Source organism: Cetorhinus maximus, chromosome 17 (genome assembly GCF_964194155.1).
Source record: "Cetorhinus maximus chromosome 17, sCetMax3.hap1.1, whole genome shotgun sequence".
In the NCBI taxonomy this organism is placed as follows: Eukaryota; Metazoa; Chordata; class Chondrichthyes; order Lamniformes; family Cetorhinidae; genus Cetorhinus; species Cetorhinus maximus.
Genome location: NC_135895.1, coordinates 31467879 through 31488183, shown reverse-complemented (window position 1 = coordinate 31488183; position 20305 = coordinate 31467879). Strand labels below are relative to the sequence as shown.

At 39.3% G+C, this 20305-nt stretch overlaps 1 protein-coding gene across 2 annotated transcripts in view; it reads left to right on the top strand.

Annotated features, from left to right (window-relative positions):
- usp24 (ubiquitin specific peptidase 24) overlaps positions 1-20305 on the top strand; it is a 200138-nt gene that overhangs the window by 33288 nt on the left and 146545 nt on the right. For both annotated transcript variants that reach the window (XM_078560934.1, XM_078560933.1), the window contains exons 5-13: positions 671-793; positions 3696-3731; positions 5432-5497; positions 6068-6133; positions 6337-6411; positions 7423-7581; positions 11031-11145; positions 12883-12986; positions 13463-13570. In XM_078560934.1, coding sequence (XP_078417060.1) covers positions 671-793; positions 3696-3731; positions 5432-5497; positions 6068-6133; positions 6337-6411; positions 7423-7581; positions 11031-11145; positions 12883-12986; positions 13463-13570 — 852 coding nt within the window. The remainder of the gene's footprint in view (positions 1-670; positions 794-3695; positions 3732-5431; positions 5498-6067; positions 6134-6336; positions 6412-7422; positions 7582-11030; positions 11146-12882; positions 12987-13462; positions 13571-20305) is intronic.

The following is a 20305-nucleotide window of genomic DNA, read 5'->3' as shown; positions in this document are numbered from 1 at the left end:
AAGCCACGGCAAGCATGAGAATTTTTTTATACAGCGAGTGGTTAGAATCTGAAATGCACTGCCTTAGTTTGGTGGAGTCAGATGCAATTGCACTTTCAAAAGGAAGTTGGATAAGCACCTGAAGAGAAATTTGCAAGGTTACTGGGCAAAATCAGTGAGTAGGACCAACTGAGTTGCTTTTGCAGAGTTGACACGGATATGGTGAGCCAAATGGTTTCCTGTGCTGCAACTATTCTAGCCACTGATGTTTCTGGGTGGAGTATATTGAAGTACTTTCTTTCCTCTTTGTTAATACTCCTTTAAAGTTCAACAACAGAAAGTTATTTAATTGTTATCTGTAAAATTTAGAGGAGCTGAATTATGTTATGTCCCATTTACCGTGTGCAACACAAAATTGATTCACTAAATAGAAGGAAAATCTAGTCCAGTTACGTCAGATCTTTCAGTTTTTAGACAGATGCAAAAGAATATACGTGAAAATCTGTACAGAGAATTGCAACCAGGTAATGGTGCTGAAAAGGAGGAAGTAAATTAAGGATTCAGAGAATTTATTTTCCGTTTTAGTATTAATGCTTTGACATTTTGCCACTTTAAAATGATTGTGCCTTGCATTTTTAAGTGACTCTAGTTTATACCTCACGTGAAATGATAATTTTGTTTCGATTTCCAGGCTTTCAATCCAGGCAACGAGTACCATTTCAAGAACCGAATGAAAGTGTGTCAAAGGAATTGGGCAGATGTTTTTGGGGATGGCAAAATGTATGCCATCTCACCACCAGTCAATCTACAGAAGGTGGGTTGGACAGTATTGCATGTGAGGAAGTAAATGTTTGTCCACCCAGACATGGGCCTGAACCTTCGGCTCGGCGAGCGGGGGCAGGGCCCGCTCGCCGAGACGTAAAATGATGTGTGGTGACGTCGGGTGGGCGTGCCGATGTCACCGCACGTCATTTAGATTTTCAGTTCGGTAGGCGCGCAGCCGAGTTGGCTGTGTGCCTGCCGAACTATCAAAGGCCTATTAAGGCCATTTAAATATCAATTAAACTAATAAACTGAGCTGCCTGTCCAACCTTAAAGTTGGCGGGCAGGCGAAGAGCCCAGGCTGCCTTTGGGCGGGATGAGGTTTCATGAAGTGTTTATAAATTGAATAAAATTTTTTATAAAAATTCATTGACATTTCCCAGCTCGTGTGACGCTGTCACTTAAGGGGATATGTCTTAATTTTTTCTTTGCTCTATTAAAATTTTGGGAACTTCAACTAATTTCCCTGAGGCAGCTCTGTGCCTCAGAGATTTTTGTGCTCTTTCGTGCGTAGGCGCGAAAGAGAGCGGGCCCTGACTTGGAACCCCCCCCGCCCGTACAGGGAGTGCTCAGCGCTTCCAGGCGCACGTCACGCTGGGCGGGCCTTAATTGGCCTGCCCGTAAAATGGTGGTGTGGACCCGATCGGGGGTGCTGATCTGGTCCACGCCCGCTCCCACACACCCCCCCCTCCCCTACGGGGGGAGAATTCTCCACATGAGCTCTAACTTGGTACTGTATGGTACAGAATGTGATCAGAACGTGATGCCACTCAACAGCAATATTGAGGCAAATACAAAATATGGGAATGGCTATTCAGTTTGACTATTTTTAAAGTTATAGGTATTTGACTAAGTAAGACCCAAGTTGATCTCTAAAGGGCTATTAGTCCATGGCATGATTCTTTTGACTTATAGGCCTACTGCTCTACCTGACTGAAGACATGGGCAGGGCTGAGTGTAGTAGTGTGTCTCCAAGATTTCCACCTTTTTTCTCCCCCACCCCAACCTCTGCAGACTTCTATTTTTTATACTTAATTTTTCAGAAACTGTCACTATGGAAATATCCAAAAGAGACCTGGGATGAGAGCAGGAAGGTATATCTAAGTTCACATTGCAGCACACATGGACTTGAGGCTACAGTTGTCTGGCACTTCACTGATATCTTATGAGGAAAGGTTGGACAGGCTGGGCCTGTATCCATTGGAGTTTAGAAGAATGAGAGGTGATCTTATTGAAATATATAAGATCTTGAGGGGGCTTGACAAGGTGGATACTAAAAGGATGTTTCCCCTTGTGGGAGAGGCTAAAACTCAAGGACACAGTTTAAAAATAAGGGAGATCTCATTTAAGATAGAGATGAGGAAAATTTTTTTCTCTAAGGGTCATGAGTCTTTGGAAATCTCTTCCCCAGAGAACGGTGGAGGCAGGGTCATTGAAAATTGTTAAGGTAGAGGTAGATAACCTTTGACTCTCTTGTTAGTCATGAATCTATCAGGGATAGGCGTAATGTGGAGTTGAGGCCAGAATCAGATCAGCCATGATCATATTGAATGGCTGAGCAGGCTCGAGGGGCCGAATGGCATATTCCTGCTCCTCGTGTATGTTCGTATTAAAGCTATCATTCAACACCTCCACATCACACCTTGTTGATAAGGTGTAACTAGGTTTTTTTATGGTGTACTGAGTTCATAATTCTATTGAATAACCTCCCTAGCCCTGGAAAATTAATGTTATGTTTGTGTGATGTCAGATTTCTCCATTATGATAATTCCATAGTTTTTAATGTAACAAACACTTTTTAAAATGATTTTTAATGTCAGCTTTTGACAGATATGTCTCCATCTTTATTTCATGCTGTTTAAAAAAAAATTAAAGGTAATTGTTGGTTTTTACTCCCTGGTTTGCTGTCAGAATTATTCAGTATGATTGGTTGCTTTCCCTGCTTGATGACATTACTGTTGCTGCATGCCAGGAGATCCCTTTGACTTGGCTCCAGTTTCAAATTAGCGTCAGGAAAGGTGAAATCCATACCACGGAGATCACTAGATGCTGTGGTAGTTTTCTTTGAGGTTAATGGCAAGTGCCATTGCTTTGCTGCCGGTTGCAAAATCTGGGCCAATGCATTTTATTATTCTTTAGCTAATCGTGAACCACCAAGGAAAGCTGCTGCTTATTCTGCTTGTGTTATGTCAAATAATGTGTGAATATTTACTCTTCTGTGTCTCTTCATACTGCATCACCAATTTCAGAGGGATGGTGTGGTATGTTTGGAATCCGACCACTTTCTGGTGACATTTTTCTGGTGTCACTCAGTAAAACTTGTTTCTGTATTGTACAGTTTCCACCTTGCATTTAATCCCTTGGCACCAAATAAAAACTGCTGATAGAGTTTACTAATTGCCATGGGAAAAAGCTCTTGAAATTGAGTATATGTGATACAGTAACAGCAGAGTTCATTCAGTAGCCCATGAAGCAATATTTGTTTTCCATTGCTGGCTAGCCCGGATTTTTTTTTTTGTTCCATTTATGTGTGGGACTGGGCAATGCTGAAAAGGCCAGCATATATTGCCCACCCTTAATTGCCCTTGAGAAGTTGGTGGTGAGCCACTTTCTTGCGGTTCATGTGATGTAAAGGCACTCCCGCAGCACTGTTAGGGGAGGAGTCCCAGAATTTTGGCCCAGGGACTGAAAGGATCATGATACTTTCCTAAGTCAAGGTGGTGTGTGACTTGGAGGGGAACTTGCAGGTGATGATGTTCCCACAGCCCACACTGTTCTTGTCCTTCTTGGTGGTATAGATTGTGAGTTGCTGTTTTCATTTTGTCGTACGGTTATATCATGGGTTTAGCTGATTATAATTGACTTTTTTTTTTGCTTTTATCTTGTTCTTGCAGGAACCTCATGGATGGCTTATAGATCTGGTTAATCGGGTAGGCATTCCACTATTTTACATGGTCCCCTTCCCCCACCCACCTCACTTTTTTTCATATATACTTGTCAGATTGCAAATGAACCTAAAGGACACTGTATCCCTGTATATGTATTGTAAATGATCTGGCCATCTTACTGTATTATTTATTCTTATATAATAAATACTGCAGGGAAGGGTACAGAAGGAATATTGGACTTTTTGTCAGGGCAATGCAAAGGTGGTGTCGAGGAGAGGGCAGTGGTAGTGGCAGAACTCCTGAATTGTTGTTTTATTTGCTTTTGCCCTAGAAACTTTTTAGTAATACAATGAAGGAATAGAAACATAGAGAGACCATTGATGAGAAGGAGGCCATTGGGCTGATTGTGCCTCTGCCAGCTCTTTGAAAGAACTATTCACTCCCCTGCTGTATCCTCATAGTCTTGCAATAGTGCAAAGCTTTAGGAAAATGAAGGTAAACAAGGCCCTGGAAAACTCAAAAGTTTCTTTCAAGGGCAGTGATAAAGTTGACTGTAGACGCTGTCACCAATATTTTTCAGAGTTCATTGCAATAAATAATAGGATCATTTGGAGGGACAAATGTGATACAAGATACTCAACTTTGGTTCAAAGGGGGAGGTGGTATCTTGAAGATAGAATTTTGTCCAAGGTGACATCAAATTTGATGGAGTGGCCTAAGATGCTAATCAGCAAACCATAATAAGTGATCTGGGTAGACTGGATAGCAGGGCGACAGCTGACATTCAACATGGATAAGTGTAAAGTCATACATTTAGACAGAAGAGGAAAGAATGTAGATTCCATACTAAACAGTGATCTGCTGGAAATAACAGGCAAGGAAATAGATCCGAGCATTTTGGTGAGTAGATTTTAAAACTGTCAGTTGAAGGTGGTGAAGAAATAGAGTAAAATGTTGGAATGTATAGCGAGTGCTGTTATGTTGAAATTGTTTGGCCTTGAACGTGGAACATCTGGAGCCCCCCATGTCAGTTTTAGTCTCCACATTACAGGCAAGATTTAGGGGCAGGTTTTTCTGGTCGGCGAGCGGGGGCAGGACCCACTCGCCGATGCATAAAATGATGTGTGGAAACATCGGGCGTGTGTCCGGACATTGGCTTGCGCGCCTGCCGAACTGTCAACGGCCTATTAAGGCCATTAAAAAACTAATTAATTTGATTGATGGACCTGCCCATCCAACCTTAGGGTACCTCATATGTACCCAGTATCAATTGGCCTTGATGGTTTTCATATCCTTGGACTGTTCCAAGACTGAGGAGGTTTGAGTCCTCACCTTAGCAGAACCAACTTCTCGGTAACATAACAAGAGGCTTTACTGTCTTCTCCCCTACCTCTTACCTATGTTATAAACTATACTTCAGGATCATACCTTTGTAAACGTTTCTTTATGATACGTGGCTTGGAACTACATAGAAAAACTTCAACCTTAACAGCAATGGCATTGGAAAGTACAAACTCTGATAAAACATCCAACAGAGAGGTTTGGTGCCTGCTTGTGTCTAACTGATTCAGTGTCTAATAGCTATCCATGTAAGTTACTCCCAGATAATGTTATGGTTGGTTAATTAGAGAAATTGGCTTCCATCTAGCAGCTCCACTCTGTATTTTAACTTTGTTTTAGAACTACAACTGCATTAAACGATTATCATCAAATTAGTTGTTGAATTATATTTTATTTTCTAGTTTGGAGAAATGGGTGGGTTTTCAGCAATCCAGCTGAAGCTTGGTGCAGAAGATATAGAAACTGCAGTAAGTAATTACTTTCAAAACAATGTAATAGAAACCTTTTCTAGGTAATTTGGATGCACTTTAAGCAAGTACATTTTAAATGCAGTTTGTATGGCAAACTTTTAAATCTCTTAACCCCTTCTTGTGGTAGATAGTTTACGATTAATTTACTATTTTGATAGTTCTCCTTATACAACACATTTCCATCATCTTATAAAACTCTGCTTTGAAATCGTCCACTTATCAAACCCTGTGCTTAGGACTTTTTTATCCAATACCAAATAAGTACAGTACAGTGGTGTACATGAATGCAAATGTACATTCCATTATTGTGTATTGCTCCATATTTTGTATTGTAACTGCAGTTACATGATGCTACAGTTGTTAGTATCAAATCTTAGCGCTTTGCAATCAAAGTTTTTATCTGAAGGGGAAAACATTTTATTGATATTTTGTCATAATTTTTTTCACTTTCCGTTACTAATAATTGCTAAAATGATGGAAACTATAGACCTAATAGTATTGCATAAACCTGCTTGGTTACTATTGGACCTACTTCTAGTTTAAACCTTTGTTGCGTTTTTCCTTTAGGCTGTGTCTGCACTGGTGCAGCCTTTGGGAGTATGTGCTGAATATCTAAATCCCACAGTAGTACAGGTAAGCAATACCAGTAAAATCTCTAGTAGAATAGTTAAAATAGAAATTGACTTGTAATAAATGAGGAAAATTGAGATTGCATCAGCTTTACACCAAGCTAATTGCATAAGTTTTTTTTAAGGCCCATAATATTTGTTCCAAAGTAAATGTTGTGAACTTGAAATAAAAATTTAATATTTTTTGCATTTTTTTTTCTTTTGCAGCCCATGCTGGACCCAGTCATTGATAAAATGATTCGATATGTACAAAGTTTAGAAGAAAAAGATCTGAAAGACAAGGTAACTTCATTAGATTTTTCTGAGTTGCCTTCATTAAAGCAAGTGTTCTGTCTCCTTGCTCTTAATCTCTTTTCTAACATGTTAAAAAGTCTGGATTTTCTTCTTGAACCTTGAGGTATTTCCCCAAATTTGTAGTGTGCACAGACAGTGCATACCCCTACTTTCAGCTACTGAAACCCGCATCCATATCTTTGTTACCTCTAGACTTGATTACTATGATGCACCTCTGGCTGGCCTCCATAAACTTGAGATCATCGAAAACCTCAGCTGCCCGAGCCCCAACTCAGACCAAGACCTGTTCACCCATTGACCTACATTGACTCCCCGTTAAGCAATGCCTCAATTTTAAAATTCTCATTCTTTGTTTTCAAATCCATTGCCTCACCTCTCCTCTGTAATCCCCTCTAGCCACACAACCCTCCGAGATATCTGCGCTCCTCTATTTCTGGTTTCTTGAGCATCCCCGATTTTAATCATTCCACCATTGGTGGTCATTCCTGCAGCTGCCATGGCCCCAAACTCTGGAATTCCTTCCTTAAACCCCACTGTCTCTCTATCTCTCTCTTTTCTCCTTTAAGGGGCTCCTTAAAGTCTACCTTACCTGGTCTAATATTTGCAAATCAACGTCAAGTTTTGTTATATATTGCTACCGTGAAGCACTTTATGGAATTATATTCCATTAAAGGCGTTTGATAAATACAAGCTCTCATTTATGAATCTCAGCCATATTCATCATGCTGAAACTGTCCTGAGAGCAGTGGGATTGCATCTTAATGCCCAAATGTAATCTAGTTTGGTTCCCCATGCAACACTTGGTACAGGTTAACTTGTAGGCTAACTAATTCATAAGTGTCTCTGAGAGTAGAATGGCTCCACCAAAGGTATTGTGCCCAAAGAAGAGAGAGGGTCTGCTTTCACTTGTCTTGCATGTTGCGGCATAGTACATTTTTAGCCCTTGTTTTGAAAATTGCAAAAATTTGTTTTTAAATTTCTGTTTCCTGTCCAATCCAGAAACTTGTCACCATTCCAGAGCTCCTCTCTGCCATCAAGTTATTGTGTATGCGATTTCAGCCAGAGTTGGTAACAGTAGTGGATGACCTCCGTTTGGATATACTCCTGCGCATGTTGAAAACTCCCCACTTTAGTGCAAAAATGAATTCACTGAAAGAGGTAACATAATTCATTTTTTTGGTGGCTTTATAGTTTTGACTACTACTGTATTAGTGGTTAGATTGACTTGAGATTCTGAAGATTTGAACTATTGATCATCGATAATTATATTACAAGTTTAGGTGGGGTAGTAAGTGATGAGGGGGCTGCAGAGGGATATAGACAAATTGGGTGAGTGGGCAAGAACTTGGTAGGTGGAATGTTATGTGGTAAAGTATGAGGTTATTCATTTTGGTAGGAAAAACCCAAAAGGCAGAATATTTTTTGAATGGTGAGAAATGTTTTCATTCATGTGCAAGGATGATAAAGTTAGCGTGCAAGCACTTCATGCAATTAGGAAGCTAACTGGTATTTAGCATTTGTTACAAAGGGATTGGAGCATGAAAGAGTGAAGAAGTCTTGCTACAATTATACAGGGTATTGATGAGACCACACCTGGAGTGCTTTGTGCAGTTTTGGCCCACATAACGAAAGAAGAACATACTTTCCCTAGAGGGAAATGAAGGTTTAATAGACTGGTTCCTGGGATGAGGGGGATTGTCCTAGGAGAGATTAAGTAGCCTTGGTCTATATTCTCTGGAGTTCTGAAGAATGAGAGGTGATCCAATTGAATTGTATAAAATTCTTAGGGGTCTTGACAGGGTAGGTGCTAAGAAAATGATCTAGAACATGAGGTCTCAGTCTCAAAGTAAAGGGTCAGCCATTTAGGACAGATGAAAAAGTTCCTCACTCAAAATATAATGAACCTTTGGAGCTCTCTACCTCAATGAGCTACAGATGCTCAGTCATTAAGTAATTCAAAGCAGAAGTCGATAGATTTTTTGGGTACTAAGGTGTTAGGAACTAGATATAGTTTAAGTAAGTTGTATTTGTGGGTGTTAGGAATAAGCTGTAAGTTTAAGTTTTTGCTTCAAATTTAAGTAAGTTGTATATTTTATTTGTGGGTTAAAAGGGTGAAATGTGGGTCTAGTTTCACTTTAAAGAATGTTGCCTACAGGTCTGTGGCTTGTTTGTGTACCTTCATTTTTAATGAGTCTTGAAGTGGTTTAGGGAAGTTAAAACAAAGTAGAAAAACTGGGCTGTTGCCTAGCAACATGGGGCCCACAGACACAGAAACAAATAGCAATTTGAGTTCAGTTGGTGATTATGCTCTAAGGTGAAGGGAGCAGAGTAAATCTCTAGCTGGGCATACCAGCAGATTGCTGAGGAAAATAAGTCTGAGATTCTTGGGTGAGTTAAATAAAGTAGCAGTGAATGTTGAGTGATTTCTGGATCTCAAAGGAGATACCAAGTTGTTAGCAGTCTACTGTGAGAGAAAACTGCAGGGAGCAGGTCTTAAAGGAAAAGGAAAATGGTCCCAAGAGGCCCTTTAAGTTAGTCAAAGGACAAGGGTAGGAATCTGAAACAAGATTCTGTTCAGTGGAAGTGAAAGCAAGAAGCAGAGGGAAAGGCTTCGAATTAGGGAGAGCTTCAGGAAGCCGACTCAAGGCAAAGTAGGCTTGCAAGAAACCAGAAGATCCGAGGAGACAGCCAAAGGTTGGTGACTCCTAGCTATAGGCATGTGAAGCAGTGGTGTTCTGTTGGCATGGCTGAGCACCGGAGAGAGAGTGAGTGGAAGGCAAAGCTTGAATGTATTTGGTGATCCAGGGAACAGGAACGTCGGAAAAAGAGTTTGAAACCCTGGAGGTGGACCTTGGTGGAAGGCATCTGAGAGAGGGTGCCGTTTGGGAGAAGATTCCAAAGTGAGTTCTTTAAGAGTGGGGATTGGAAACTCCTCACGTTCAGCCAGTTCAGTGAGACTGGTTGGCACACAGTGTGACAAGTGTTTGCGGGGGGAGTTGATGGGAGTTTGGGATGCCATCTGTCACTTGGTTTCAGAGTATGGTGTGTCTGACCACAGATCGCCTATCGGTTTACATGGACTGTACTTACTGTGAACATTTGAGTATAAGATAGCTGTTGTAACTTGTGTCATTCTTACGAACCTGTATTTATTTGTAAAAGTATAGCTGTGGGTGAAGGAGTATTGTAATATGGTTCATCTCTTGTTGAATAACTGTTTTATTCTTTTGTTAAAAGTTCAGCTGACTTCTATGACTCTGTTCAGTAGCTGCCTGTCATGTTTCTAAACAAACAATAAAAGTTAGGATCTATCAAGCCAGGTTCCACTTGAGGATCTGACTTGTCCAGTAGTAACATCAGCTGGGAATCATAACAAAGGGAATTAAGGGATGTGGGATAATGCAGGAACGTGGAGTTGAGATAGAAAAACAACCATGATCTTGTTGAATACAGAGCAGGCTAGATGGGCCAAATGGCCTCCTCCAGCTCCTGTTTCTTATGTTCTTCTGGCACATGTCAACTGCACACTAACCGTCAAAAGACAGCCACTAGTATTCCTGCTGTTTCAGCATATTGTAAATTAATACTTTGCCACATGATAAAGTTGTCATGATTTTAGAGACAGGCCATATCTTCAATTTGCTGTTGTTCTTTGACAAGATAATTGAATTAGCAGATGAAGGTTATCCAGTGGGATATACTATACTCATATTTTCATTAATAAAGGTGTTAGATCTGAATCTTTAAAGTAGGTTGTATCATGAAATTTATGTTAACTTAGGGACCTGATTTGAAAATTGGTTAAATTATAGAAAGCAGAGGGTGGTAAATGAACAGATTATAGACCAGTGATTGTTGGAATTCAGCAACATTGTTTGTAATTCAGATTCAAACACAATGTACAGTTTGTACCGATACTTTAATGATTCTGTTCAGAGATAGTTGATACTAAAAATCTTCCTGTAAACACAATTTCTGCATGAATAATTAAATATGCACAGATTGCTGGTATTTTGCACACGCGAAGAAAATCAATGAGGTGGATATGGAAGAATGATTATACAAAATCAAGAATTAAAATTGTTAATTATACAGGTGGCGCAGCCATATTTTAATAATTTATTTTCACTGACAATTTGGTCATTTCGGAATAGACTGCCAGTATAGTGTTTAAAGTACTAAAAGCAAAATGGACAGTGTTTATAGGCAGAAGAGAGATTTGAGCTCGTCAATTGAGGCGTAAGTAGGTCAATGTGCTTCTGAAAGAGACTTAAAAAATGAATTGAATTGGCTGATTTGTCTTCTCATTCTTTTGTTTTTTGTGTTCTTTCAGCTTATATCAGCATTTTTCTCATTCCAACGGGAAATTGCTGGATTGACACTCAATGCATCAGTGGCAGTTTCAACGCATTAAATTGTACCAAGATTAATGGTCATAAATCTGAAGTTAGCTGTATAACCTGCATTGAATGAAATGATGCACTTATATATTTTGTCTGCATCTTGTAGCATTGATTAATTTTTCCTCCCTCTTGTCAAAAATGAGGCAGAATTTTTTTGAGAAGTTCATTCAGAAATAACCAGAATATTTCCATCTTATTCCTCAGGTTACTAAACTGATTGAAGACAGTACCTTATCCAAATCTGTGAAAAATGCAATTGATACAGACCGGTTATTGGACTGGCTGGTAGAAAATTCCGTACTGTCAATAGCACTTGAAGGTACAGTAGATTTGAGGGGAAATTAACAATATGTAATTTAGACTTCTCAACCTGCAGCAATTGCACCAACTGGTGTGTCAGCTATATCTGTATTGAGACCTTTATTGAGGATGATTTACTATTTCCCTTTTTAAAAAAAAATTTTAGTTTGTGACTTTTGAATTTATACACATGCATACACTTTGGGGTGTCTATTTTCTGATTGAATTATGAGTAGGTTGCGAATTATCATTGCAATTAAATGTACCTTCAGTCTCTATGGTGGAAATTTAAAATTGGCTGTTTTTGTAAAATCAACTAAATCTCTAGAATCTAAGACACAGAAATCTTTAACAGTGAACGATTTCAAAAACACCGACTGATTTTCTAGCTAGTTCCATCAAATTCAGCTTAAATTTTAATCAATAAGTGGAAATTTAAAGCCTGTTTAACTTACTGCTATGACGGAGAGGTGTACAGCTCGGTAATGTACTAGTGCTTTGTGCCACAGTGAGATTGCTCCTACAACACCCAAATACATATATTGTGCCGAGACATATTTATATATTGGCAGCATCATGGTAGCATTGTTAAAAATGATAAAATCCATCTTTGTGGTGGTGTATGTCATTTAGCTCTCATAGCAGCACCACTAGTGAGGAGTTTTATTCAATATTTAGGTGACATGCTGGGCCATGGGATTACAGATTATGGTTGAATACAGCTGTGCTGCTGATGACCCACAGTGCCTCATGGATGCCCTGTTTTGGATTGTTAGACTTGTTCTGAATCTTATAAATGTAGAAAATAGGAGCAGGAGTAGGTCATTTGGCCCTTTGAGCCTGCTTCACCATTCAGTATGATCATGTCTGACCCTCCATCTCAATGTCATACTCCCACTCTCTCCCCATACCCCTTGATGCCTTTAGAATCTAGAAATCAGTCTATTTCCTTCTTAAATATATTCAGTGACTTGGCCTCCACAGTCTTCTGCGGTAGAGAATTCCATAGGTTCACTGCCCTCTGAGTGAAGAAGTTTCTCCTCATCTCAGTCCTAAATGGCCTGCCCCGTATCCTGAGACTGTGACCCCTTGTTCTACACTCCCTCCCCTGCCAAGCCAGAGGAAACATCATCCCTGTATCCAGTGTGTCCAGCCCTGACAGAATTTTATACGTTTCAATGAGAGCCCCTCTCATTCTTCTAAACACCAGTGAATACAGGCCTAGTTGACCCAGTCTCTCCTCATAAGACAATCCTGCCATCCCAGGAATCAGCCTGTTGAACCATCGTTGCACTCCCTTTATGGCGGGTATATCCTTTCTTAGGTAAGTAGACCAAAACTGCGCGCACTACTCCAGGTGTGGCCTCACCAAGACCCTATCCCGTGGAGTGTGGTGGTAGTGCCACAACACAATGGAGGGTGTCCTCAGTGTGAAGGTGGGACTTTGTCTCCACAGGGGCAGTGTGGTGTTCACTCTTACCATTATTGTCACGGGCAGATACATCTGTGGCAAGTAGGCTTTTTCTGTGTGTTTGTTCTCTCATCACTTGCCACAGGTCCAGTCTGGAAGTTGTGCCCTTCAGAACTTGGCCAGTTCCATCAGTAATGATGTTGCAGAGCTACTCTTGATGGGCATAGAAGCCCCACACCTAGAATACATTGTCTTGTGACTGGATCTGTTTAAGTATGCTAATTTAGACAATTCAGTTTCTATGCCATGTTCAGAAAAACTCAATTTTTTATTTAACTTCTACAGGAAACATTGATCAAGCACAGTACTGTGATAGAATAAAGGGAATTATTGAACTGCTGGGCAGTAAACTCTCTATGGATGAACTTACCAAGATTTGGCGCATTCAGGTACTGAGTAAAGCTGGCAATGATTTACATATTACAACCGGTTTCAAGGAAGAGGAATTTTTGTTTTTGGTGGATTTAAGTCCTAACCTAATTTTTCAGATGTTTTGAGAGCGTTGCATAGCAACTATCACATGTCATAGAGTTGAATCCAGTAAGGCTGCTTTGAAGTGTGCTGATGTGACTGAAAAAGGTCACAATATTGTAATTTACTTAGTAGATATCATTAGAAGCTGTTTGAAGAAGTGATTTAGGGGCTAAAATTTATGCGAACAGTGGTATGTTAAAATTAAGTGCATTGTTTAAAATTCCAAAGTCCTTTTTTATGTGGTAATAGTAAGGTTGTATTTTATGTGGCGAGAGGGGGTCAGAGAGATGAACATATTGCAGCAAAGGACAGATTTATTGTGTTTAAGACAGATGTAATGTGATTTAAAGACTATGTAATTTAAAACCTAATAGCGTTGTTTTGTATTAAGTCAGGGCAATCTTCAACTGTCATTGAAAATATTCACACCATCATTGCTGCTGCTGCTGCCAAATTTAACTGTGATCAACTGAACCACCTCTTCATCTTGATACAAAAGGTGAGTGACCAGCTTGTTTCAGTGCCAATTTTTTTTAAAAATCATATGCGCATTTGATAAACTGAGCAGAAGATGGCAGATAAAGGTGAATGCAAGAGAGTGTGAAGGAATGCACATTGGGAGAGTTAATACAAAAAAAAAGTAGACTATAAATGGTATGATTTTGAAAGTGTAGAGCAGAGAATCCTTACTTTCCATACACACAAATCCTAAAAGATGACATGGCAAGTTGATAAGGTGGTTAAAACATGTTGGTTACTTGTGTTTATAGTTAGAGGCAGCAAATATAAAAGCAAAGAGATTGTGCTAGAACTTCTTAAATTACTGGTTAGGCCTCAGCTGAAGTATATGGATGATCCTGGACACCACACTTCAGAAAAGATGTAAAGGCCTTGGAAAGGATACAGAGGAGATTTGTCAATAGGCCACAAGCGATGAGGGACTTCAGTTAAGAGGAGAGATTAGAAAAGTTAGAACTGTTCTCCTTGGAACAGACAGGTTATGAGGTCAAGGTAAGAGGTTTTGTTAGAGGGTAAAGTATTCTCTTTGCTGAGTGGGTCATTAACCAAAAGTCATCGACTTAAAACTATTATGACATAGCCAATGGCAAAGGCTAAGTTGTTCAAATCCCAGAGGGAACCTTGAAACAACTGTCATAATCCATTTTTTGCCATTTGTAATTTCAAGATGCAGACTTTGAATTCAGTAGGAATAAGACCACCGACTCTCGTGGTTTTTATATAAAAACAAATTAAACATTTATTATTTAACAACAAACTAAACACACACACCTGGCTACAAATTACTACTGTAATAAATTTTTAACAAATCCCCAAATTAATCACTCCCAGGTAAATCTCCACTAAGGCAACAGCAGCCCATAGACTTTAAATAGACACCAGGCAAAGCACATTTGACCATACGAATTCTAAATGAGATTCCTTTGCAAGTTGGTTGGAGGCGTACAGGCTGGTTAGGACTTAAATGCCTCTACCTTACACACACAAACTCCTTTCTTTATATACCTAGCTTTCCCTTTGAATGTAAATTTTGCATTGTATCACTAGGTCTTTTGAACTTAAGCTCTTCTAACAATAAAGCCCCTTTCATAGCACCAATTTTATTAGTAAGCTGAAAAAATAAACACATTGTTTGGCTTCTTTTAGCTAGGTGCAAGATTTTACCCGCAGTCTTGAATGGATTATTCAACAAATGCAAATTAACACTTTACCTTCGTGTTCTCCTTACTGTTCACCCAATTAACATCTCAAAACTACTATACATCAAAGCATCCAGACTAGCTGGCTTTAATCCAATTAAGACACACACAGATATGCACCTAGGCACAGACCCCCCACTAGAATTCTATTTTAAAAAATAATTTCCAATAACATTATAGACAATAATCTCGACATCTCCCTCCTTATCGAAAAATGAACCGTCATAATTCTAAAAGACTGCTTCATTTTTATTAACCCATCTTACATGCTCTCCTTTACTTAATTATATATTTACGCTACCAGATGGGTACATTAACATATATATACAAATCCTTGGTATCAGAGAAATCATTCCAGTTCAGTGTCCAGGTTTTAAAATGTCCAATTTTCCTTTAAGCTTCAAACTCTTAACGCACCTGCAAACAGGTCCTCTCATCCAGCAACATGTATTATCTGTAGATTAAATGGTTGCAGTAATAAGCTCCACCTGAATAGCCTTGCACTATTGTCTCGAAATTTGCCCAGAAACTTTAAAGGATTGTGGGCTGCTTAAACAATTGTTTCTGACGGATTGTTTGCCACATAGATTTCAAATTGCTGCAATGCCAACACCAAACCCAAAGTCTCCTTTTCAATCATTGAATATCTTCTCTGCTGTGTATTCAACTTCTGTGAAAAATACCCTATCGGTTTTCCAATTCCAGTGTTGTCATCTTGTAACAGTACGGCCCCAATGCCTATATCATTTGCGCCAAAAGCCAAATTAAATTGCTTGGCATAATTGGTACTGCCTCAACTTGTGTCGTAGTTAATACAGTTTTTAAACTATCAAATGCCTTCTGACACTCCAGTGCCCATTGAAACTTCTTGTTTTTTAATAGTTCAATCAGTGGAGCAACCACACTGTTAACATTTGGTACAAATTTCCAGTAAAATCCGCTTATGCCCAGAAATCTCAGAACTTCTCGTTTTGTTGTAGGTACTGGGAAATCTATGATAGCTTTGACTTTCACATCTCTTGGAGCCACCTCACCATGTCCAGTGGTATGGCCTAGATATGTAACTTGCGCTTTTGCAAATTCATTTTTAGCCAAGTTCATCACCAATTTAGCTGCTTGTAAGCAAGAAAATAATTTTTCCAGATGCTGTAAATGCTCATCCCAAGCCTGACTGAAAACTATAAAGTCATCAATATAAACAGCGCGATTGCTTAGACCTGCAATTACTTTGTTTGTCAGTCTTTGAAATGTCGCAGGTGCATTCTTCATACCAAATGGCATGACTTTAAACTGAAATAGTCCATTTGGCGTCACAAAAACCGATATCTCCTTTGCTCTCTCCGATAACAGTGCTTGCCAGTATCCTTTTCGCAAGTCGATCTTTGTGATAAATTTTGATTGTCCCACTTTCTCAATATAGCCCTCCAACCGTGGTATAGGATGTGAATCCGCTTTTGTCACCGCATTCACCTTTTCATAGTCCACATACAGTCTTTGTGTTCCATTAGGTTTCGGTACCAGTACAATAGGCGAACTCCAGTTACTGCAACTAGACTCAATGATATCATTTTGAAGCACAAGATCAATTTCTTCCTGTACTTGTGATAACTTTGCCGGATTTAGTTTATAAGGATGTTGCCTTATCGAAGATGAAAGTGCTACAAACACAAGTACAGCTAAATCCGTCCTGCCCAACTTATTCCCACAAATACGTTTGTGTGACTGCACTAGCTTTTCAAAATCACTTTGACACTTGTATGGAAGGTAACTAAATATTACATTTAAATTTTCAAGTATCCCCTCATTATCCAATTTGATTAGAGGAAAATCAGTTTCAGAGTCTTGCATTTCTACTTCTTTCTCATGACCAACTATCACTAATACCTCTTTTTGTTCCTCTTCTCTGTCAACGTACTTTTTAAGCGTGCTTACATGACACACCCTCTGCTTCTTTCTTCTATCTGGAGTATTTATTAAATAATTTACTTCACTCAATTTCTCTTGAATCCTGCAAGACCCACTAAACCTTGCCTTTAATGAGTCACTCAATACTGGTAACAGAACTGGCACTTTCTCTCCAGCAATAAACCTGCCTTCACTTTCATTACTTGGTGTGATATCTTTAAATGTTCCCTAGCCAACTCACATGCTCTGTCCAATCTCTCTGAAGTTTGATACATAATCCAGGAGAGTAGTTTCTGGATTTTGACCCACCAATTTCTCATGAATCAATTTCAGTGGTCCCCTTACCTCATGACCATAGACTAATTCACAAGGACTAAATCCAGTCGATGCATTAGGAGCGTCCCTAATAGCAAATAATAAAAATTGAATTCCTATATCCCAATCCTGTGGATAATCCTGACAGTACGCTCGCATCATAGTTTTTAAAGTTTGCCATCTTTCCAAAGCCCTTGTGACTCCGAATAATAAACTGTTGACTTAAATTGTTTTATCCCCAAATTCATTACTTCCGTAAACAACTGTGACATAAAATTTGAACTCTGATCTGAATTTATTTCCTTACGTAAACCATATCTTGTAAAAAAAAAAGAGTTAACTCTTCCACAGTCTTCTTAGTTGTAATACTTCTTAAAGGTATCGCTTCAGGAAACCTGGTAGACACATCCATTATTGTCAGTAAGTACTGATTGCCACTTAGTCTTAGGGAGGGGTCCTACACAATATATCATGGCCCTAGTAAAAGGTTCTTAAAATGCTGGTATTTGAATTAAAGGTACCGGCTTGATCACTACTTGTGGTTTCCCTATTATCTGACATGTGTGACATGTTCTACAGCATTTGACTACATCCCAATGCAATCCTGGCCAACAAAAATGTTTCTATGCTTTTGCCTGTGCCTTTCTAATTCCTAAATGTTCCCCCATTGGAATTTCATGAGCAATTCTCAGAATCTCATTTCTATATCTAATGGGATTACAATCTGATGTACCTCCCTTCATCTTTCATTTGCTGAAACATGATCTGGCCTCCATTTTCTCATTAAAATATCACCCTTAAGGAATATATTTTGCTTCTGTTTCCGAGTAAGCTTTCTGATATAACTGTTTTAATTGCAAATCCTTTTGCTGCAACTCAATTAACTGCCTTGGGTTAAACACTTCAGCTGAATGGTCCTCTGTTGTGTCTTTCTGAATAAGGTTATCAAATACAGTGCCTGCTAATTGGATTTCAGTACCTTCTTCCTGCCTTTTTTCTTGTTTCAACTTGTGTGACTGTGATCTCGTTATCGTACAACCTGGAAACAATCCTGGATGCTCCTTCTGTAACACCTGTTGAAAACACTTCTACAGGCTGCTCAACTACCATAGGCATCACCCAAATTTGTGATCCAGCTATATCATTACCCAGAATAAATTGAACCCCTGCAATGGGCATTTTTTTCACTACTCCATTAATAACTTCGCCAGCTTTCCACTTACTCCTTAAATTTACCTTGCGCAATGGAATAGATTTAGCATCTCCCATGAACCCTAGTTATTATCACCTGGTTCTTCAATACTCCCTCTGAACAACAAATATCATTATCCCACAACATTAAGGATTGACTAGCCCCTGTGTCTCTCAACATTTTAACATCTTTACCTACCCCAACCAGTACACATGAAAAGACTTTCCCTTCACACACAAAGTCTTTAAACATTTTTGCAACCTGCTCCTCAGAATTCTTTTGGGTAGACTTTGAACACATTCCCACTTCTTTACTTATCAGTGATTCTCCTTGTTTTATCTGTACACAAACCATTGGTTTCTCCTGTGCCTGAACCTCAGAGCCCACAGTACTTTTACTTCCAGAACAATAATTCCAACAGATTTTCCCTGCAATTTCCAACACACTGACTGTGTGTCCCACTTTATTACAATGAAAACACCTCAACTTTTGAATGTCACTTCTACCCTCAGCACCTTCCTTTTTATTCTGAGAAAAAACTTTCTGGGAATTCCCAGCCACTCCTCTTCCTTGACTACCTACCTTCCTTTAACCTTCCCACTTTCTATCCTTTTCCAATTCAAAAGGGTGACGATAAAAAGGTTTTAGCTCTATGAACTAACTCATAATCAGCTATCTCTGCTGCTTGCCTGACAGTTTGAACCCTCTGTTCTTCCACATGAGTTCTCACTACTGAAGGGATTGAACTTTTAAATTCTTCCAAAAGAATTACTTCTCTAAGAGCTGCATATGTTGTCTCTATTTTGAATTCCCGTATGCGTCAGTCAAAATTGCTTTGTTTTACTCTTTCAAACTCAATATAAGTTTGCCCAGGCTGTTTTGTCATATTCCTAAATTTCTGCCCGTATGCTTCAGGAACCAACTCATGTGTACTCAGAATAACCTTTTTTACCACACCATTATTCACCGATACCTCTTCAGAGAGCGAAGAATGCACCTCATGCGCTCTACCCACCAACTTGGACTGTAACAATAATGTCCAGCTTTCTTGTGGCCATTTCATTTGTTTAGCTATCTTCTCAAATGAAATAAAGAACGCTCCAGCACCTTTTTCCTCAAACTTTGGAAGAGCTTGTATAAATTTAAACATTTCTCCACTGGGTTCTATTCTGGAGATAAGTCCTTCCTCACCTCCTGGCGTCTCTTTTTTAGCTGCCAGTATTTTCAGTTGAAATTCTGTCTCTTTTTCTCTTTCCTCCTCTATCTTCACAATTTCTAACTCCCTTTCCTGTTTTCTTTCTCTCTCCTGCCTTTCTGCCTGTGCCCTTTTGAATGCCCTGTTGCTTTCCTTTTCTTCTAATTCAGTTGTTTTCATTTGCAACTGAATTTGAGCCCATTCCAAAGAACGACCCCTTGGAGAACTCTGTCTCTCAGGTATTCTCCCCAATTTCAAATGCTGTGCTATCATTTCAATTATGTCTGATTTCCTAGCCTCTGCAGGTAACCCCAGTTGTAATTTATCCACCAACTCTGTTAAATTACTGTTAAAAAGCAAAAAACTGCGGATGCTGGAAATCCAAAACAAAAACAAAAGTACCTGGAAAACCTCAGCAGGTCTGACAGCATCTGTCGAGGAACACAGTTAACGTTTCAAGTCCGTATGACTCTTCAACAGAACTAAGGAAAAATAGAAAAGAGGCGAAATATAAGCTGGTTTAAGGGGGGTGGGACAAGTAGAGCTGGATAGAGGGCCAGTGATAGGTGGAGATCACCAAAAGATGTCATAGACAAAAGGACAAAGAGGTGTTGAAGCTGGTGATATTTATCTAAGGAATGTGATAATTAAGGTACAGATAGCCCTAGTGGGGGTGGGGTGGGGGGAAGGGATCGAAATAGGCTAAAAGGCAAAGATAAAACAATGGATGGAAATACATTTAAAAATAATGGAAATAGGTGGGAAAAGAAAAATCTATATGAATTATTGGAAAAAAGGGGGACTGGAAAGGGGGTGGGGATGGAGGAGAGAGCTCATGATCTAAAATTGTTGAACTCAGTATTCAGTCCGGAAGGCTGTAAAGTGCCTAGTCGGAAGATGAGGTGCTGT